The 22,355-nt window shown below is 34.4% G+C and overlaps 1 protein-coding gene across 15 annotated transcripts in view; it reads right to left on the minus strand.

The window, feature by feature from the left end:
• The window catches only part of AHI1 (Abelson helper integration site 1), a 176,117-nt gene that overhangs the window by 61,980 nt on the left and 91,782 nt on the right, over nucleotides 1-22,355 (minus strand). For 8 of the 15 annotated variants that reach the window (XR_004322013.1, XR_004322012.1, XM_032484983.1 and 5 more), the window contains 2 exons: nucleotides 20,734-20,790; nucleotides 9,126-9,181 (listed from right to left, as the gene is read on the minus strand). Coding sequence is in view for 13 of the 15 variants with exons in the window: in XM_032484983.1 (XP_032340874.1) it covers nucleotides 9,126-9,181; nucleotides 20,734-20,790 (113 nt within the window). In the remaining 2 variants the exon portion in view is untranslated. Of the gene's footprint in view, nucleotides 1-5,231; nucleotides 5,467-9,125; nucleotides 9,182-20,733; nucleotides 20,791-22,355 lie in introns of those variants that run through there. The other 7 variants (XM_032484985.1, XM_032484982.1, XM_032484992.1 and 4 more) reach the window with 3 other exon arrangements.

Consider the following 22,355-nt stretch of genomic DNA (forward strand, 5'->3'; position numbering starts at 1 on the left):
TTTTTTAAATTAGGGGAAATATCTTTGCAGCTTCTTCATAGGTACTAGCAGTTACCAATGCTACTAAACTAGCCACTAGCAAAAGGCATTTCAGCTTTACTATAAAATTGCTCAGTCTTTCCATTTGATTATGTGAAAGCCTCTGATGACTTTAAAACTTGTAACATGCAGGAAGAAATACTCTGCAATCTTATTGACATTATTTATCTATTTATCAACTGCACATGAGCTAATATATATCAGAGAAACACAGACTATACTTACAATGACAGTAAGTACTACTCCAAAGAAACAAGTCAGGGCGAAGTAAGTGTTTTGGGTGGGGCATATCACCACCTCCCCTTTATGGTGTAACAGAGCTCCTGCCTTCTGGCTCCTGTCTTCCCATTTTAAGGTCCTGAGGAAACAGACTCCCTTCCAGCACTTGCTTTTTTTGTTGCTTGCAGGAGAAAAATGACCAAAATAATTCCTCTGGAGTAAGGTCTCATGGGAACCCTGTGTTCATACTTCTAGGCATCTTACTATTAACTAAGAAAGTACTTCAGGTAAGAGTCTAAAATTTTAATTTTAGTTTAATGCTTTTAGATGCACTGTTTTAGAGTATTTGTGTACTTTTGAGTTGTTCTTAATTCATAGTTTGATTAATCTATTCCTCAAGTTTTACCAGTTTGTGTAAACTGAACATGCCATTTCTTGTGTTAGGAAAGACAGTGAAAGAGTTTGAAATGGACAAAAGAGATTACTGGGTGCTCTTTCAATAGAACCCTAGGCAGCCTGACCAGTGGGTGCCCCCCGCCTTCCCACTGTACTGCATATGCTCTCTAACCCCTGCTGGCTAAATTAATCAGCCATCTGGACACCATATCCTACTGCTAGGGATCATTTCACCAAGCACTGGGCTTACAAAGGTGGAGAGATTTGGTCCTGGAGTGAAAGGACTTAGTTTTTGATCTACCGAAGGCAACTAATCTAAGTCTACTAATTAAGCAGCATGAAATTTCCAATAGCAATGGTGGTGATGGGCAATTGTTACTTAACCTGGTGGACATAACTGCCATGTGTATAACATACGGGTGAATTCTAACTGAATCCTCAGAATAGTAAGAATGAGAGAAATGATGAGTGAGCATTCAAGAGACGACTATCAGAGATCTGCTTAGTTGTTCTGCTTTAGGATGTTATCCTGGAGTAAGAGAAGATGAAAAAGATTCATAGAACTTTAATTCCAAAAGCAGACCTAAAAAATCAACTTCTTCAACCTTCCTCATTTTACCAACTAGAAAAGTTTTAAGTACTTAGTAAGGAACCTTGCTATAACTGCTCTCCTCTACTCCTTTGTCAAATGCTACAATACAATCTGCATCTTTCTCACCATTTATGTTGCTGGATTTTTCCTTCCACCTGAGATATGTTTTGAATGTAATAATGTTGAATAAATATTAAAAATTAATTTTTTACTTTTGAACAACATGAGAAAAGAAACATTTACTTCACATTCTATATAGGTTCAACTCATGGCAGCCCTTTTGGCAAAACACTACTTTTTTTTTTTTTTTTAAAAAAACACTACTTTATTTTGTGAAATAATTCAGCAACATGCACTCAAGGCTAAGTTAACTGCTATTCTATTTTCCATCCTCTTCTCATGACAGGTTTCCTTGAATTGCTTCCAGTTCACCATGCCTCCTAATGCAACCATCTAGCTTCCTTTCTAGGGCCCTGCACCATTCTCCCAAATGTTTCTGGCTACCTATGACAGCACAAAAGTTTCCTCCATTTAGATCCACCTGGCTTCCAAGATCTGACACTGTTCTTGATTTCCTGTGTCTCTCTTCTCTGTCTTCTGTGAAGGCTCTTTTTTCCAACCTTCTGAATATGGACATCCCTGAAGTCCAGCCTAGCTCTTTGAGCTTATTTATTTCTATAGTTTCAGCCTGTAATCATTTATTTACTTAAGCTGTATCTACCGACAGTCTATAAGAAATGGTGAAGAAAGCAGGTGTGAGTCCTACTTTCATGGAACTTATATCCAGCCTACTGAGGAAGACAAAAGATAAACAAGAAAACAACTAAACAAAAAAATACCAAATTGGGATAAGTATTAAGAAGGAAAAAAGGTGCAATAAAAAAGATCAAGTGGGGAGTATCTATCTCAGATAGAGTGGTAAAGGAAGATCCTCTGAAAAGCTGACATTTACTGGGATTTACAGAAAAAGCCTGTTATGAAAAAGGATGTGTATATTCCTGACAGAGAGACCAAATGTTCAAGGCCAATGGGTGAGTGGTAGAAAGGCTGGCTGTGTTCAAGCAGAGAGCATGATAAGGTGATACTGAAGAGGCAGGGAGAGAACAGATCATGCAAGGCCCCGTAGGCCCCAGGAAAGGGTTTGGGTTTTATTCTGTAAGTAAGGAGAAGTTACTGAAGAGTGCTATTAAGCAGAAGCATAACCCATTCTGACTCACATTTGAAAAAGACAACTCTGGCTGCCATGACTTACAGAACTGATGAATGAGGAGATCACACACTTAGGATTGCCCAAGACAGTCCCAGTTTATATGCCTGCTGCCCTGGGGTAACTGGACTTTTGCATCAACTCCAGGTGAGAGCCATAATACACAACAAATAAATACATAATAGAACAAACTTTAAAAAATGAAAGAGAAAAAGAAAGAAGGTTGGTTGAGACACAGGCAAGCTGCTGTGCCAACCTGCATCCAACTCCCTTTTTCTGATGTCCCTGCCCTGGCTGGGACCCCGGGGTCCTCCCTTTGACTCTTGACATCAGGCTTGGGATATGTTCTGTCTTATCTGGCCATCTCTCATGATTAAACAATATTCAGTATCTGGTAAACAGAAACATATTGAGTGGAATGTTTCTTAACACATTTATTCCTCACAACAATCCGTAAGGCAGGTAGTAGAATCCCCACTTACAGACGAGGAAAACCAAAGTGCAAAGCTGTATGATGCGGCTCTATCAAGCACAACAAATTTAGATCTTCAAACTCATCCTCTTTTCTGAGATCCAAGTCCTATAATCTCAGTTCTCTACTGAACATTTCTACTTGTTCATGACTTCTGCTTACCTGAAATTTTACATGTCTAAAAGTGAATCCATTATTCTCTAAAAATCATCCTTCATTCCTTTTTTTTTTTCAAATCCATTAACAGGGTCATCATTCTCTCAGAACCTATGTCTCCAGCCTTGGAATCATCATTTACTTCCTTTCTTTTGAGTCTCTATCATCAGTTCTAGTATTCGAATCTTTCTTGTAAGCCTACCTCTATTTATTTGCACTACCCCTTCCTTATTCAGACCCTATCACCTCGCATGTGGATTACAGTAGCTTCACAGCTCACTTACCTACTTCCTATTTCTACCCACCTGCAATTTCATGAGCTGCTTTTATTCCAAACTTTTAAAAACATGACTCCCTTGATCATATTATTCTCACACTCAAATGCCTTATTGTTGCTTATATTGATAAAGTTTTAATTCTTTACCTAATATCCATTGATCTTTATAAATCATGCCCAGATTACCATTTCTAATCTATCTCATGTTCTGAAATACTCTGCTTCAGTCAAACTGTCTACCCATCTATAAACTGAGTGCACTTTCCTTCTCCTATGATCTTTGTTCACACTGTCACTCTGGTCTAGAACATCCTATTCCTTTTTCTTCTTTTCATTAAAAATTTTTTTAAAATATGTTTTTATTGGAGTATGGTCAGTTTACAATGTTGTGCCAATTTCTGGTGTAGAGCACAATACTTCAGTCACACAGGAACATACATAAATTCGTTCTCATATTCTTTTTTACCTTTTTAAATCGCATCTTTCCTTTATGACCCAGTTGAGCACCTTCATACCCTAAACAGCCTTCCCAGACCACTCTAGCCCTGGGAATCCCGAAAGCATTCAAGGCCCATATTCCTACACTTGAGCACAAGTTGCCTCAGTGACATGACATCTGTTCCATATTGCTCTGAACTTTTATCTATTCATGTATTGAGATTTAACTGTTAACGGTTTACTTGTCTAATTAGACCAAGAGCTAGTCAAAGACACAAAGCACGTTTTATACTTTTTGCATTTCTACTTTCCCCATACCACTCCCAACCCTATCCAGCGCTTGGTGTTGCACTATCCTATGGACATGGTACACTTAATGTTTGCTGATGATTTAGAAAATAAATTCCTATTATGCCACTGTTATGGTACAGTCCTCCAATAAGATGACACTTTCAGAATTTCACAACTTTGTCAGGTAGAGAAATTTAGCAAAGTCAAAAAAGAATTAGGGGAAAAAGTCTAAGAAAACAAATGCCAGCAGAGTATGCTAATGGGAAAAATCAACATAAATTTCATAATTTACAATGTCTGGAGAAAAACTAATGTGCAGAGACTTAAGAAAAATGCTACATCATTGACAACTCACAAGGTCTTAAAGGAGAACCTATTTTGCATTTATATTTGAATTTCAATAGAACTGCTTTGAATTGCTACTTTGATAAGTGAAAACAGATTCTTTTACGACTTAAGTTATAAAAGCTTGTAGTTTATCAGTTCCCTCTCCACCCTGCAATTACCTTCAGGAAGAGATTGGCCACAGATTCTATTTTATGAGTTTTATAGGGGCACATTCATCCCAATTTACATACTATGAATTCCTGGAAAATACTATAGATTGGAGAAAATAAAGTATTTCCTTTGGATCAAAGACATTTCACTTGAAATCACGTATTTATCCATAAACAAGCTGCCCCAAGTATTATGTTAAAATGTAAAAGACATATTTTACATAAACGTATGTATAAAGTCTATTAAGCTAATGTGCAATAATGCAATATGTAGCAATCTTGTGAAACTAGGGCTAAACAACGATAACAACCTAACAAGAAAAGCAGTTCAAAATGTTGTAGAATGAATATCATATAATCCATAATCATATAATTCAAAAGAGTCTTGGAATAAAATTTCATTTGTATCAGGACACTTATGAATAAGTTTAGTGTTAAAGGTAAGCAACATACAAACATCTCAAATAAATTTTCAGAGTAATAAAATACTCTAAAACACAGCAAAGTTTACCAATGATGAAAATTACAAGACAAAAACTTATTACCAAGCCCTAAGAATACTAAGAAGGAGTATAACTGCAGAATGAATGAATGAACAAATGACTTGTTAAAGTGGTCTTAAAACAATGAAGAATAATGAATCAACATTTAAATTTCCAATCAGGCTAAGATATTTTAATTCTTAGTAATTTATACAAATTTAGATGAATGGCAAAAGTGTTCCATGACTGATATTATCCTGATAGGACAGCCTGGAGTTTCTTTCAACCTGTTGTGGTGGATGTGTAGACTTCTATGAAAATGTAAGCTGAATTTTATAAATGCCAAAAAATCCATTTGTTAAAGGAAAATTTTTTCTCATTAATGGGGGTTGTGGGATCACTGAATAAAATAAGAAAAAAGAAATAGTATTAGTATTACAGGTCTGGAAGGTAGGAGCTTTACAAAAATCAATGATTGATTACAATAGGTCAGACTGATGTTGTTTGAATTTTATCATATCAGTTTTCATTGGAAGAGATCAAAAAACAATTCTTCTTAAATCACTAAAAATTCTTTATATATACAGCATGGATTACTATGTTTTAATTCCACTAGAAAATATGAAAAACTACGGGAACTGCTGTGCATATGATTGTACATTAAAGGGCAGGTATGTTTTAACTCTATGTTCCTCATGCAATAACCTAAAATAACAAAAGATCAAACGTGGGTGGAAGAATTCCTTATGCTAGTTGCTATTTCTTTTTGGTTTGCAAATAAGTCCTTCATTTAAAGTAACTATGGGACTCTAGCCTATGCTGATTTAACTATTAACTAACTTTTACACCTGCCTTTCAGGGTTCAGACAGTGACCTCTGATTAATCTGAGTCTGATATCATCCTTAACTTGCTGTAGACTATAAGCAGGTGCAGCAACTAGCTCTTAAAGTGGCATGATCTAATTATTTTCATGTAATCTAATATTATGATTATCTAATGTCTTATTTGCTTTTCCTATAATGGTAATATGTTTGAATGAATACCATTCATGACAAAAGTCAGTGAAAAGAAAGCTACACGTTTATACATCAAATCTGAGCTAGGACTTAAGGTATAAAGAAAATAAAAGAAAATCTATGATACACGAGCAGGCGAAATAGGCTACTTGTACAAAGGAGTAACTATCAGGCTGAGATCCAATGTCTCTCCTAAAATACTAAATGTCAGAAGATGATCAATTTCCACAATGTTTTGAAGGAAAAAAACTTATATTCAAATAATTAAAAACTCTGGCAAGCTGTCTTATGCAAAGACAACTAAGATATTTTAAAATATGTATACTCAGGTAATACATCTCTCAATTATACTTCTTGAAAAAATAACTTGAAAATGCACTTAAATATGAACAAAATTAAAAGCTCCTAATACCAAAGAAAAAAAGGAAGTAGTGATGATAGCCAGTTAAGAAGAAAGGTTTGATTCTTTTTGATGGAGGATCATGCCATGTGGGGAAATACTCCATTTTACTTTCTATCAAAGGCATCTCATATACAGATATGGTATTAATTACGTCAAAAAATCCAAACAAAAATTAAAATTCAAGGAATAAATGAAAAAGGGAAACAAGTAAATTAAAAAGAAAGTGAAAAAGAACACAGAATCAAGGGACAAAAGTGGTTTTGTTCTCAGGCTAACCTATATTCACTTAAAGGACACTGCATCACATTATAGTGCTATAAGATCAAGCTATCCTCTGTAACCAAGTATTTACAGAAAAGTTCACTCCAACTTGGAACATTAAGAAACACATCCTTCCCTGTCAGAGAGGCTTGAGAAAGTCTTGTTTCCCTCCCCTGCTGACGAGCTGTAACAAGCATCTTGTACTCTCCCAGACCCAATCATGGGAGTAGTTGGAGCAGGAGGACATTTAGAGAGGTGGTGGTTAGGTATGAGGACGAGAGTCATTAGGGCCCAGCCTCCACCATTCTGAGATCCTGGCCCACTCCTTTGCTATTTTTTTCCCCCTCAGGCCCAAGGAATCTCTCTCCTCTTCAGCCAGTATAGTACAAAGTTTGAACTTAAAAATATCCCACTTTGTTACACTTTTAGACAGACTTTTTCCTATTTCTTTTATCTCTAAATTTAATTTTCTTTTCTTAGATCCTTTTAGGGAACCTAAGGGTGCACTGACACAAAGGGTGAAAATTAGGTAAAATTGTATTTCTGTAAAAATCAGTCTTTACCTATCCTGGGGCCCAGAGGAGAGTGGGTAATGAACAGACTTGTGATTCTACTTAGAGGTTATGGAGAATGGGTCAAGGTTAATTGTCAGCAAGCTGGGGGACTTTGGGGGAGAGGAGAGGGTAGCAGAATATGCTTACTTTACAGTAAAGAGACAGAAGAAGAAGAGTCAGAAGAAAAAGACATCAAAAAGGAAGACTGTCCCAAGTCAAAACCTGGGGAACTAATAATGAGTGTTTGAAGAGTGCCTGTTTAAACCAAGTATTTTAAAACGTATCGACTACACAGAGTAGAGATATTATTATCATATTAGGAACCACTATTTAATAATCCAACTGGGAAAACATAACCAAAGACCAACAATACTTAAACCATTATTCATTAGATTTTGTTTCTAATTCACTGGAGTCATTCTGAGATTAGGGCACTAGAGTAAACCTTAATACCATTATTTCTCATGAGTCCATGAACATTTAGTTCTATTATTTTATTATTTAATTAACATGGGAATCTGCCATCAGCCAGCCTACCAGAAGAAACAAAAAAACCCTGCCAGGTTGCACTCTTCTGAGTTCCAAAATGTACAAAAAACACCAGAAATCTAAACACAGGTGGTGCAGGAAAGCCTATAGGAATATATTTCAAAAGTACGTAAAATAATCAAATGAGTATATTGTTCAAATACATTAAAATAATTTATTTTCCACAACTGCTAACCTTCAATTTTTAATATTAACCAATACAATTCACAAAATGTTATGGCTACTCTTTTAGCATACTTACTAAAGTATAACCAGAACACATATACTATACCCATGGACTTTTTTACGATTATGCTGATGAATAATTCTTCAAACACCAGTCTCTTCCAGAGCCCTACATATTAAGTTACCAAACATGCTGAATCAATATATGGATTTATTACAAATAGAAAATGGAATCAATCTGTCCATGGGGAAAATATTAATTATCAATAAAATTCAAATATGGTTTAATACTGTTTTAATTTTCTTTAAAAAGGCATTATCAAATCTTTATCACAATAGGAAATGTTGAATTATATGGAGTGCTTGAAAGATTTACTGTATAGAAAGGATAAGAAATAACATGTTTCGTGAACAGTAAGACACACGCTAGCCTATATCATCATATGACTTCTTCAAGTGGGAACCAGTAACTGATGTATATTTCATACATACACATATTATATACAGAGATTAAAGGGAAATTTAATTATTATCTATATTATATATATTTGTTCTATATTATCTATAATTGTTTTTAATTTAGTAAATAGATACTGTAATTATTAAATGCCTTTTCTTGTCTGGTAGTAATAGAAGAAGGATAAAAGATTAGATTTCACTTCTACAATAATAATAAAGCATAGTAATCTACAAGAGAAAAGAAGCATAATGGCCCATTTTCATGATTACAAAACATTCACTCTAAAAAATGATGCTAGCGCACAAAATAGCACTCCTTTTTAAAACGGTATAAATCAATTTGCATAGAAATTTACAGTACTTTATCAAAAGTATAAAGTATTTTTAAGTTAAAAAAATTCTATTCATTACATTAATATATACAAGTACCTGTAAAAACAATACAGTATCTTACTTTTCTACATATTGACAAAGATTGGCAAGTTTTCTTCATTAATTAGAAAACATAAGGTTAATCTTTTAAAAAGGCATATAACTTTTGGCAAAAGGGAGATTATAAGAGTTTTCTACAATGGCATTTTGTGTCACTATAACCGGTATCATTTTGCAGCTTCTTAGCAGTTTTAACAATACAGGAACAGACTGCCTTACCGTTGGTGCTGTGTCTACATGATGGTTACAAGGCTTTCTTTCTATGCTGATAATCTCTGTGAAAAGAAAAGATTGTGAATATTTGCTTATTATACTTATCTATTTTATTTGAAAGCATTTATGTCAGTAAGACATGACTCCTATAGCTTACAAGAAAAAAGTCTCACTTGGGCAGGATCCTTTAAAGTGTTATCATGACTTCTTTGGTCAGAAACAGTTGGACAGGTTAACTAGGAGACCTGACTCAAGGTGACCTGAGCCAGTTTTCCCATTCAAGTGGCATCCAGCAACAGCATAAGATGTGTCCTTATCTTGCTCTCAGCACAAACTGTACCGTTATCTCTGCTCTGCTGCATTTCTTCCATGGAAGTTTTACTTCTGACTTGAGGTCATCAAGTTTTCATAAAGAAATATAATATCACAAAGTCTATGAAAGGAATCGCTTCCTTATTTTCTCAAAAAAAAGTCTATTTGATTTTCTCTTTGATCATCCGACTTCCTACTATGAATGACATAGTCTGCTATTTATTCAATTACCATAGAGCGCTTAAAGAAAAAAGTTCCCCTAATTCTCTCCCTTACAATGACAATATAGACTGCTAAACCTGAGAAAAATCTTTTTATCATGTATGGATTTATCTTTTTATTTCCAATATCCTCTACCACATTTCTTTATAATAAACAGCTTCTAAGGATGTAACACATTGTGTCTCATCTATAAAGATACTGGTTCAAAGTTTAGCTCCGGTTTAAAGTGAACATCAGTGTGGATCTCATTTATTTTTCAATCTCTCTCAATCAGCAAACTAACATACGAGTTACGCTATTAGAATGGTTTGTTCAAATAATGCTAAAGGCTGTCACATGTCGGGCTGGTGAGAAGTGAGAACTATAATGTACTGTTAATAGCAAACAGCACAATTTCTAGTTGAAACAAAACACTAGTTCTCATTTACAGGTACTTAACTCATTTTTCTTAAAGTATAATAAGGAATTAAGTAAGATTAACACAAAACAATAGTTTTTTAAAAATCACTTTGCAAGAGTGTACTCAAAATGAACAAAGTACCATGAAACATGATTTTTAAAAAATTGTATTTGTTTCACTTAAAATACTCTCAACCTCTACTGTTAGCCAGTGAAGTATAAAACATTATACTCCCTTTATTCAATCAACTAATAGTTATAAGTGGCTATTTGTCACTCAGTGATAAAAGATAAATTATAAAGGATAGATTATAAAAGATAAATAATGAATAATGATTTCTGATCTTAAAAGTCTAGTAAAACAGATGTTCTTTTGTGAAGAAATACTACACAGCAAATTAACAGTTCTGTCTTAAGTGTAATAACAAAGTCTTTAATTTTGATGGAAAGACATTTCTATTCATAGATAACATTGGCCTTGAATAAAAATTTTTTTAAAAACCCAAGTAATACATATTTGAAAATACTCAAATAATGCTGATTCCTACTGTAAGATTTTAATAATACTGAAGTATACAGAATAAATGGTAAAATTCCCACTTCCCAAGCCCCCACATTCCCACAACCCTCCCTAGCTGCAATCACTAAGAACAGTCCAGAATGACACCCTAGCTTTTAAATGAGAGTGGTCATAACACAGGGTTCAGGAATTAGCAATATCTTACATGTGTGTTCTCACTACTATACTCTCACTGCAATAAAATTGACCTAGGCTGATAGCTGATTTTTTAAATTCTTATCCAATTGGAAAGCAATTTCAAAATGATATAAATAGAAAACTTTAAAAAAAAAAAACCCCTAAAACCTACATCCTTAGGTTATAAAAGAACAAAGAAAAAAATACATATTTTACAGTTTCAATTTCAGGATGAGAATGTGTTGAAAATCAGAATTTTAAAATGGATTGTCAAAAGATACATGCTTATTTTAAATTCAGATTGCCTACTGAAATAATATCATTTGGAAATACAATCATACATATTTGTTCAAGTTTTCAATAAAGAATATACAGAAAGGAATAAGCTTAAAGAAAAATATCCCCAAATAGCTTCCTATTCTAAGTAAATTTTACCTAAAATAATCTACATTTATATTATATTTCACTTTTATCTGGTAAAACATTCCAGATGTTCCTGTGAAAGTATTTTTGGGTAGGAGTAACACTTAAGTTAGTAGACTTTGAGTAAAGTAGACTGCCCTCCATAATGTGACTGGGTTTCATTCAATCCATCGAAAACCGTAAGAAACAGACTGACCTTCCCTGAAAGAGGGAATTTTGCCAATAGAGTGTTTTCACCAGGGTATGTCTAAGTGTGTCTTTGTTCTAATTAATCTTTCTTGGGAGTTGATATGCCCTTTAATCTGCAGAGTCTTATTTTCTGCTCAGGGAAATTTTATTCTGCTATCTGTTTAATGCTGCAGCTCATTTTATTTTTATTGTCATAATTTTTGTTGTTTGATAATTGTTCCACTTAATCTTCTAGGTGAACATCCTCTTTTTCACTTTGTCTAATGATTTTAAAATTTCAAATCATGCTTAGTTCCTTTCCAGAGGCCTACAAAGACTAAGAAGAGAGGGATGGCAAACTCTGGACAGTATCTCAGAAGATGAAGTTTTTTCCCTGGAATCTCAGTGCCAGGGTGTCAGGTAAAGGGTAGGAGTGAGAGGGCTGTGCCCTCTTTGGTGCTGAGCAAGGACCTGTGCGCTCTTAGCCAGCTGAAGCTATAAATCCTCTGGGTTGCTGGCTATTACCTGTCAGCATGATGTCTGTAGTACATCAAGGGGCTGGCAGATCCCAGGGACCTTCAGAGGGACTGATAACGCAAAGGGGCCTATCCATCTGGAGAAGTCTGCTTCCAGGACCAGTCACTGGGAGATGGTCGTAACCTGCTACTGATGAGGCCTGAGAGGAAAAGCTTACTCCTGTCCCTCAGCAGAAGGCTAACAGCTGGACAGGTTTGTTTTTGCTCTTTTGCTACAGCTCAGACCTCTAGCGGTAGAGTTGGGACCACAACCATGGGGATGCAAAGAAAACGAACAACTCCTACAAGGAGTTTCAGTAACCTGAAGACAAGCAAATAACCTTATACAACTGATATTGTAGCAGTAGTGCCACTGATAACAATGGAAAAGTTAGAGAATCTCTTAAATTAAAGTAAAACTAACAAAACTCAACAATTAAGATTTTAAGATGGTTAATTAACAAACAACAAAGATAATCTGATTTTAAAGGGAGGAAACAGCAGCTTTCAGAGAGTAAATAAGAAGACAGGTCACACAACCAAGGAGCAGCAGTTCCATCGCTGAAACCCACGCGTCTAAGCCACAAACCCTCCAGGCCCATTTGTGTGACTGTTTAGCCCCTGTGACCAGGATCTGATTTAATTCATCTTTTATTCACACCGCCTGGTCCAAATGTGTGAAACACAGAAGGTTCTCAAGAGTTGACTCAAATATTAACTGAATGAATTAATCTACACGCTATCCACAGGGTTTATATGCTACAGCGCAGTGATAACTGTGTGCATTAGTCATCAGAATGTCTGAGGTAATGTTCCAGGACTGTTTTAAAAAAAATGTTAATTAGCTACTTCCTTTGGTAATGTTTCCAAACCTACTGTAAAACTGAAATATATTTATTTTAAAAATTTCCTAATTTTCCAGACATTACTACACTCTAGAGAAAATAATGAAGAAATTTTATGCTTCTTGGGAGATGCTTTAGGTATTTTATTTTAAGGAAAATCAGAACATGGAATTTTTACCCTACTTGTACCTGACTGATTTGAACAGCAGAATTATATAATTTTTAGTTTCCCTAAACTCCACCAATCTTCAAGTTGGGACCATGATCAAAGGAAAGAAAGAAAAAAGATGATCAGATTTACTGCAAAAAGAAAGCAGGCAGGAATATGTGCCAAATTCTGAAGTCAGAACATATATCTTGCAATCTCACGTATCTTCACCAAATAATTATGGGCTACCCACCAAGCACAAGGCATTGTGCTAACGACAGGAGAACCTCGATCGGACCTTCTATGAAATTTTCTAAAGAGTTGTTCTAGGCAACATTATTATTATGCAACCTGAGTTTTAAAAATTGCCATTAATCCCTAAAAGGGCAGAGGGAAAACTGTGTTTTATCTATGGCTAGGAGAAAATGAAATACAATTTATTGTATTTCAGTAAAATACAGAGTTTTAGAAGGCAAAGATCATTCTTGCCAAATTTAATATAAAGATGTCTGTACAAAAACTGCAAGCCCTTCTTAAAAACTGAAAAAGAAGTAAAACTGTTACTCAGATAATATTCATACCTAGAAAGTCCAAAAGAATCAATGCTAAATTAGCACAACTAATAACAGGACTAATGAATCAGAAAGCATAATATAAAATTTAATATACAAAAATCAATAGCCTTTACATATTCAAATAACCAGAGCATTATAAAAGAGAAAATATTTGAATACAAAAAATTCACAGAACAGTATGAAGAAAATGTTAAAATTCTTCTGAAAGACATAAAAGTTGTCTTGAACAAATTGGAAGATTTGCCTTGTTTTAAGACAATGTAACATCATATAAATGCCAATTCTCTCCAAGATAATGTGAAGATTTACTGCACATTTATGAATTTAATGTGATCCCCCCCCAAAAAATTTTTTCCCTAGCACTACACAAGTTGATTCTAAAATTCGTATAGAAGAATATGCAAGAATAGCTAGAAAAATTCTGGGGAAAAAAAAAGCAATGATTGAAAATAAACACTTCTAAGTATCAGTATATATTATTGTAAAAGGCCACTGTAATTAAAGTAATGTGGTAATGACACATGAGTAGACCAGTAGAATGTATTAAAATGTTCAGAGAACGGCCTAGGACTAAATATAGCAACACCAACAGTGGAACAACCTAACATTATACGCTACCGGATGTGATGCAAAAAAGCACATATCACTTACAGTATTCTTGACAAAAATGTCTGGCCTGGATCTAATCATGATGAAATAAAAATGTTGCATATTCTACAGGACAACTGGCTCAGGCAGACTTTTTAAAAAAGTCAATGTCATGAAAAACAAACAAAAAAGATTCTAGATTAACAACTTAAATGAGACTGAAATGATAAAACGACCAATGTTAAGTGTGATCTGAACTGGATGCAGGATAAAATAAACAAATAAGAAGTTACTAAAGACAGCTTGGGCACAATTAGGAGAGTCTGACTATCAACTGTTTATTAGATGATATGATAGTATCATTAATTTTCCTAAATGTGATAATGGTACTACGGTTATGTAGGACAATATCCTTCTTCTTCGCAGATACATGAATGAAGTTTTAAAAGGAAAGAAGCAAATGTTGTAAATTTAGAATTTTATTTTACCTATTTTTTGTAACTTTCTTGTGATTTTAAAGTATTTTAAGATAAAGTTTGGGAAAGGACTGTAGGCCCTTAATAGACTTCTTATGGACCATGTAGAAGGCAAGCAAATTTTCAATGGTTTTGAAAATTGCAAAATCTTCCACATAAGCAGAGTACACAAGATTAAAGTTCTCAATGAAAAAATATCTCAGCATTATTTAAAACAAACAGCCAACAAAAACCCAAAATGCTCCTCCTCCAATTCTGGATTAATTAGAACACCTTCTTAAAAATGAGAGAAAAGATCACAATTAATGTATGAATAAACAAATAGATATTATAATATGTATTTATATTTTACATGTTGATAGCTCCACTCAATAAATCTACTATGTTTATTAAAAATAATAATTTTGGGGAAATATGGTCTTGTTCAGAGATATGAGTTATTTATAATTCTCTACTATTAAATTTTGTTCCTTTACAAATACATTTCAAAGACAATTTATTAGTATAATATATCCTGACTCTGGAGCCACTCTGTATGTATTGAAGGACTGGCTCAGGCAATTATTAAATATGTGACATGGGCAAGTTATTTATCCACTCTATGTCTTCTTTTCCTCATTCAGTACACGGGAAGCAATACATATCTCACAGGTTAATGGGACGATTAAATTAGTTATTTAATAAAAGAAAAAATACTTCAAATTGGACCTGGCATACTGATGACTGAACATAATTGATATATATATTTAAAAAGTTTATTTTGACTTTAATGTTTAAAATATCTGATCCAGAAGGAGATCAAGATGGCAGAGGAGGATGCTCAGCTCCTCTCCCACCATGAACACATCAAAAATACATTTACATGTGGAGCAGTTCTTATTGAGCACCAACTGGAGACCAGCAGAAAGACTCTTCTACAACCAAGGCTGTAAAGAAAGATCCACACAGAGCCAGGTAGGAAGGGAGGAGAAGTGACCAGGTTAGGACCTGTGGCCCTAGGAGGGGACACAGAAGAGGAGGGGGATATCACGGGCCCAAAGATGAAAGAAACTGAAGGTGATACAAAGAAAGGAAGAGATACGCCATGTTCATGGATTGGAAGAACTAACATTGTTAAAATGCCCATATACCTAAAGCAATCTACAGATTTAGTGCAATCCTCATCAAAATATCCATGACATTTTTCAAGGAACTAGAACAGATAATCCTAAAATTTATGTGGAACCACAAAAAAACCCATAATCATCAAAGCAATCTTTACAACGCTGGAGCTATTACAAGCCCTGACTTCAGACTATACTACAAAGCTACAGTAACCAAAACAGTATGGTACTGGGGAAGGGTGTAGCTCAATTGGTAAAGTGCATGTTTAGCATGCATGAGATCCTGGGTTCAATCCCCAGTACCTCCTCCAAAAATAAACCTGATTACTTCCCCCTCCCCTCCAGCCAAAATAAAATAATTAAATAATATGATGATAAATAAATAAATAAATATTAAAAAAAAAAAAAGTATGGTACTGGCACAAAAACAGACACATAGATTAATGGAACAGGACAGAAAGCCCAGAAACAAACCCATGCACTTATGGTCAATTAATCTATGACAAAGGAGGCAAGAATATACAATGGAGAAAGGACAGCCTCTTCAATAAGTGGTGCTGGGAAAACTGGACAGCTACATGTAAAGGATGAAATTAGAACATTCCCTAATACCACATATAAAAATAAACTCAAAGTGGATTAAAGACCTAAATGTAAGACTGGATACTATAAAACTCCTAGAGGAAAACACAGGCAGAACACTCTTTGACATAAATTGTAGCAAACATTTTTTTGAGTCCTGTTTCCTAAGGGAAAGACAAAAAAATCAAAAATAAACAAATAGAATCCAATTAAATTGAAAGGTTTTGCACAGCAAAGGAAACCACTGACAAAATGAGAAGACAACCTACTGAATGGGAGAAAATATTTCCAAATGATATGACCACTAAAGTGTTAATATCTAAAATACATAAACAGCTCATATAACTCATTATAAAAAAAAAATCCTGATTTTAAAAATTGGCAGAAGACCTGAATAGTCATTTTTCAAAAGAAGCCATACAAGTGGCCAACAGGCACATGAAAAGATGCTCAACATTGCTAATTACAAGAGAAATGCAAATCAAAACTGTAATGATATCACTTCACACCTGTCAAAATGGCTATCACCAAAAAGACCACAAACAACAAACGTTGGCAAGGATGTGGAAAGAAGGGAACCCTACACTACTGGTGGGAACATAAACTGGTGCAGCCACTACAGAAAATAGTATGGAGGTTTCTCAGAAAACTAAAAATAGAACTGCCATTTGTCCAGCAAGTCCACTCCTGGGTTTATATCTGAAGAAAACAAAAACACTAATTCAAAAAAACACATGAACCCCAATGTTCATTGCAGTGTTATTCACAATAGCCAAGATATGGAAGCAATTCAAGTGTCCATCAACCGATGAATGGATAAAGATGTGGTATATATACATAATGGAATATTACTTGGTCATAAAAAGAATAAAATTTTGTTATTTGCAACATGGATGAACTGGAGGGTACTACGCTTAGTAAATAGGTCAGACAGAGAAAGAAAAATACTGTATGATATCCCTCATATATGGAATTCTAAAAAGTAAAACAAACTGGTGAATATAATGAAAAAGAAATAGACTTACCAATAGGGAAGGCAAGAGAAAAGGTGCAAGACAGAAGTAGAGAATCAAGAGGTACAAACTACTGCATATAAAGTAAATAAGCTTCAAGGATATGTTGCACAGCACAGGGAATATAGCCAATATTTTATAACTTTAAAAGGAGTACAATCTAGAAAAATATTGAATGACTATGTTGTATACCTGAAACATACAATATTGTAAATAACTATACTTCAGCTTTAAAAAATCCTATATTTGTCATATGCTTTCAAAAGCATTTAAATATATGTAAAACTAAAGTTTATATAGGAATAAAATAGTAAGCATTATAATTAAATATTTATATGACAAAGGTTAGCTATTCTAATGAGTTCTGCTTTAAAAAACTTAAGGGCTTGCCTCATACAGCCTGAGGTGACTTTATCATACCTTTAATAAAGATATTTTTGTTATAAAATATGCACACACACACATATATATGTGTATAGAGATATATATATGTGTGTATATATATAATCTGCCCCCTCCTCTGTCTCACTACTGAGTTTTTATCCCACTACTCTCTCCTCATTTGGATGATTAAATAGCTTCCTAATCCAACTCCCTGATTTGCTCCATGAACCCTCCAATGACATCCCACACTGCCAGAGTGACTCTTTCAAAGGGAAAACTGTTATCTTGTCATTCTACAGTTTAATCTTTAGAATAAAAATCACCCTCCTCAAGTGTTTAACTCAAACTGCTTAATTCAAAATGGCACATGAAGCCATTCATACGTCCTTTAAAGTTCTGGCCAAACAGTGTTCTCCAGGAAACACTGCATGATTTTCTTCTCCTCACCCCACTTCTGATTTAGATACTCCTCCCCATCTCTCCTTCCCTTAGTATTCCTGCACAATCCTCTATCACAGCATTTTCCTCACTATGTTTACTAAAACTTGTTTTAGTTGCTTGTGTCATATAGTCCATCTTCAGTAAATATTTGTTAAATGACTAAATACATGAATAGAGAAAATGAGAATTATAAAAACATCTTAGAGCGAAACAGGCTACAGATTCTCCACTGGTACATCATCTCACATTTTACATATTTTAATAAATAATTCATCTAAAAGTGAACTTTTAACAAATGTGAATCTTAAAGCGGCTTGTCGTCATTTAGCCAAGTAAAATGTTAATATTCATTTCATATTGGATTTTTTCAGGATGCTATCGGAAGCCCTCTATTTACTGGGTACATATTTCAAAGATTTCAGAAAGAGAATATTCTCTGAAAACTGTACTTTTTATATATTATATGAAAAAAATTTCTCCAAACTCCAAAACATCAGAGGCTAAAGCCTTGAGTCAACAAATTCTGGATGTCTACACAGACCACAGAGGTAAAGCAGTGAATATTCAAACCACAAATTTGTAGGCTTTCCTGTGTTAGTCATGGAAACAGGTAGTGACCCACTCATCAGGAGTATGTAAACACGAATGAATAGCTGAGACACTAGAAGTCCGATAATGCTCCCTAAAATGTGAGACTAGTAAATTGATGCTTGTGGAAAAGTACAAAGCAAGCAGGGAGAAGTGGGTAGCTATCTGGTGTAGAATACATCAATCAGACAATGTGACTCCTGGCTTCAGCTCCACCACCAATAATGAGTATAATTCAGTCTTTCTGCTTCAGTTAAGTCTCATACCTTCTGGGAAGATTTCCTGGGCTATGTTAGTCTCTGATGAGCAGTGCTTTTTATTCCCAAATATTAAATTCACTGATCCAATGAATATATGAAGTTAGTGTTTGTTCAACTGACTTTTAAACTGATACCCAAATAATTTAACTGTGCTAATCAGTAATTTATTCTATTTGAATACTACTTATTTCTATTTGAAAACTACCAAGAACTGCATACAACTTTTAGTATCTGATCAATTTCCTCAGTAAACTCTAAGAAGAGGCTGAAGTGTGTTCACATCACAACTTTTGTGACATGCTGTAGGTATTCAATCTGAGGACAATCAGGTATGTTTCTAACAAAACTGTGACTTATTTACTATATAGACAAAGGCAAAATACTTCAATTTTGTGTGTTCAATCCTTAAAATATAATTTAGTATCTCTAAGTCCTTAACACTGATATTAATTATTAGAACAATTTTACAGTACCTTGCAAATCACAAGTATAGCTACCAAAAAGATGAAGGGCATAATAATATAATTCAGGTATTTATTTTTTACTCAGATTTGTTGTTGCAGTGAGGAATTTTAAAAAAAGACATTTAGCATCCAAAGAAGCTTCCTGTATTTTGCCTGTGTTCTCAATTGTTTCCTATACTGTCTTTTTCAATAGCAAATATCCAAGTTATCAATTTCATACTTTTCCTAATGGCTCTTAGTCTCTTCAATAACCTCTTCCAGCTTATCTTGCTAATGCCTGTGGATTCAAAGACTACACATATGCCACTGACTCCTTAATCTATACTCATGCTCCAAGTACATTCCAAAGTTTGCAGTCTAGTTCCTAGCACAGGGCTTGAGTCATAGTAGGGACACTTAGTAAATGAGGTTCAAATAGATGAGCAAGCTATTAGATGTCTCACTTCAAATGTCTGCTAAGCATTCCAAATGCAATATATCCAAAATACAATTCATTACCATTTTCCCTATATTCCTATGTTCCCCTATTTTTGTTAATGGACTTCCATCTACTTATTCACCTAAATTAGAATCCTTACTTATCCTCAAATTCTACTTCTTTATCCCTTACTGTTCACATTACAAACTTCCAATACTTCAATGATTTAACATCTCAAGTTTCTTACTTCAGTCCTGTCCTCCCACCTCAATTACTAAAATAATCTTTTAATAGGCCTTCTTAGCTGGAATGCCCTAATACCTTTTATGATTAACAGTCTTCTCATCTTATAATGATAACTTTAAAAATTGCCTTCTCTATGAGGAATTATTTGTCATGACATCATATCTACTCTCCAGTACAATCTGTTCATTTTTTAAATTATAGCAAGTATCAGACTGTACAATCCCACCCACCTCCCCCTTCTAAAAATATGTCTCCAGTAAATACTGCCAGTGCTGGGGATGGGGCGGTGCTTTGCACTTCATCAATACAAGGTTCGGTACAATCTGGCCCCTCGATGCTCCTCTGGCCTTCTCTCCCAGCCACTCCTCCACTCCAGCAATACTGGCCTCTTTGCTGTTCAAAATGCACATCAAGCACACTCCTGACTTTGGACCTTGGTTGGGTATGTTATTCTCCCAGACTACATGACTATTTCTCCCTCAAAATTCTGCTCAAGTGTCACCTTCTTTGTGAAGATTTCCCTTACTACCCATTAAAAACAGCATCCTAATCCCATTTCCCAGCTCACCCTATCCCCCTTGCCTGCTTTGTTAGTTATTCTGTATTTATTCACTTATTGTCTGGCTTTCTCACTGGGAAGGTAAGCTAAACAAGGACATGGATTATTATCTGTCTTTTTCACTGATACATTCACATTAACACTTATAACAGTGCCTGGGACAAAGTAAGTACTCACTGGGTACTTACTGAATGTATGAATGAATCTTGCATTCCCAGTATCTGCATGTGCAGGAATTAAACATCCTTTAGAATTAAAAACAAAAACAAAAAAAAGAAAAACGTTATTAACATGAGAAAAGGTTTAATAATGGAAGACTTTTCATCTATTACACTGGTATGGGTCTGAGAATATAAGAAAGAGAGAACTTATCTCCCCAGGTCCATCCATAAAAGAGACAATTTAAATTCTAGGAAGAGATAATGAATTTAAATTCTGGAATATAAACGTGATGATTTATGAGTTGTTTTCCACAACTCAAAGCAATGAGAAGTCATTTAAAAATATGATTATGCTATATCAACATTTTCCTGTCAAAGTTCAATGAATGTTAGGAAGTACATTAATTTACCTAACTGCTATAGTGGTGCATTTATAACTGCCTTTTTAACATTAGTTTTTGGGGTTTTGTTTTTTTTAATGGAGGTACTGGGGAAAGAATCCAGGACCTCGTGCATGCTAAGCGTGCGCACTACCACTGAGCTATTTCCCTTCCTGCCAATATAGTTTTTAAAATGTTTTACTTTCAACTCTTTATTAAATCTTCACTTGAAAATATACAGATTGAAAAGACTGCAATGACATTAAGTTTTGAGCCTCATAATATTATAAAAATAAAGAAAAAGAAAACAAGGAAAATGAGACACTGTCTCCCCTCCTCCCCAAAAAACCTTCATAAACTGTATTGATTCTGAATTGGCCAAAATAAAAAACCTGCTCACTGCCTACTTTGCTCAGACAATTAACAAATTTAACAGCTGTAAAATATGAAAGACTGGATTCCTTTCAAAAGAAGGGCAAATACATACCACACACAAACACACACACACACACACACACTCAGAGTCACACTCACAAATTAATATGAAAGAAACTAGAGTACTTTCTATGTATTCACTTACTTATTCCCAGAAAACCCCTGGGAGGCTGATTTGAAAGATGTAACATACTAATTAAGGTTATCACATGACTTGCCATGTATTAGTCTTGCAAAAGTCCAGCAACAAAATCCAAATTCCTGGTTCTAAGCTATCATTTAGAGGAGTCCTAAATGGACAATATTCTACATTGTAAAGACAACACAGAATTACTACATTTAATCAAACTGATGCCTTTCCCTGTGCTCCCTTGGTGTTTGATGCTTATCTCCGGTTGAACTCACTCCCCAACCAGACTGGGGGGGCTTTGACGTACTGTCTGAATTATTTTCTGATAAAGTATAAAAGGGTTTCTACTTTTTTAATTGAATAACAGCTTTTTTTAAGGTGCTTCTACTTAAATACAGTATTTCTGGTTTTGCTGGAAAAGAAAAAAGATGGACATCAGTCAAAAATCATTCTCAATTTTACTCCTTATGAAATTATAGATGAATTTTTTTTTTCAGAGGAGAAAGTTGAGAAAAAAAGTAAATTGATTGAAATTAGAACATTAGAACAATGTTCTACTTTTTACTTATCAAACATTTACAATGCAAAAACTGCTTAAATTATTTTTAAAAAATGACCAGTCACTCCACTTAGTCATTTCTTAGTTTCCATATCTGTCATCAACTTTGCTCTCAGACTTGCAGAAAAACGCAGAGAGTGATTCT

Source organism: Camelus ferus, chromosome 8 (assembly GCF_009834535.1).
Source record: "Camelus ferus isolate YT-003-E chromosome 8, BCGSAC_Cfer_1.0, whole genome shotgun sequence".
Taxonomy (NCBI): domain Eukaryota; kingdom Metazoa; phylum Chordata; class Mammalia; order Artiodactyla; family Camelidae; genus Camelus; species Camelus ferus.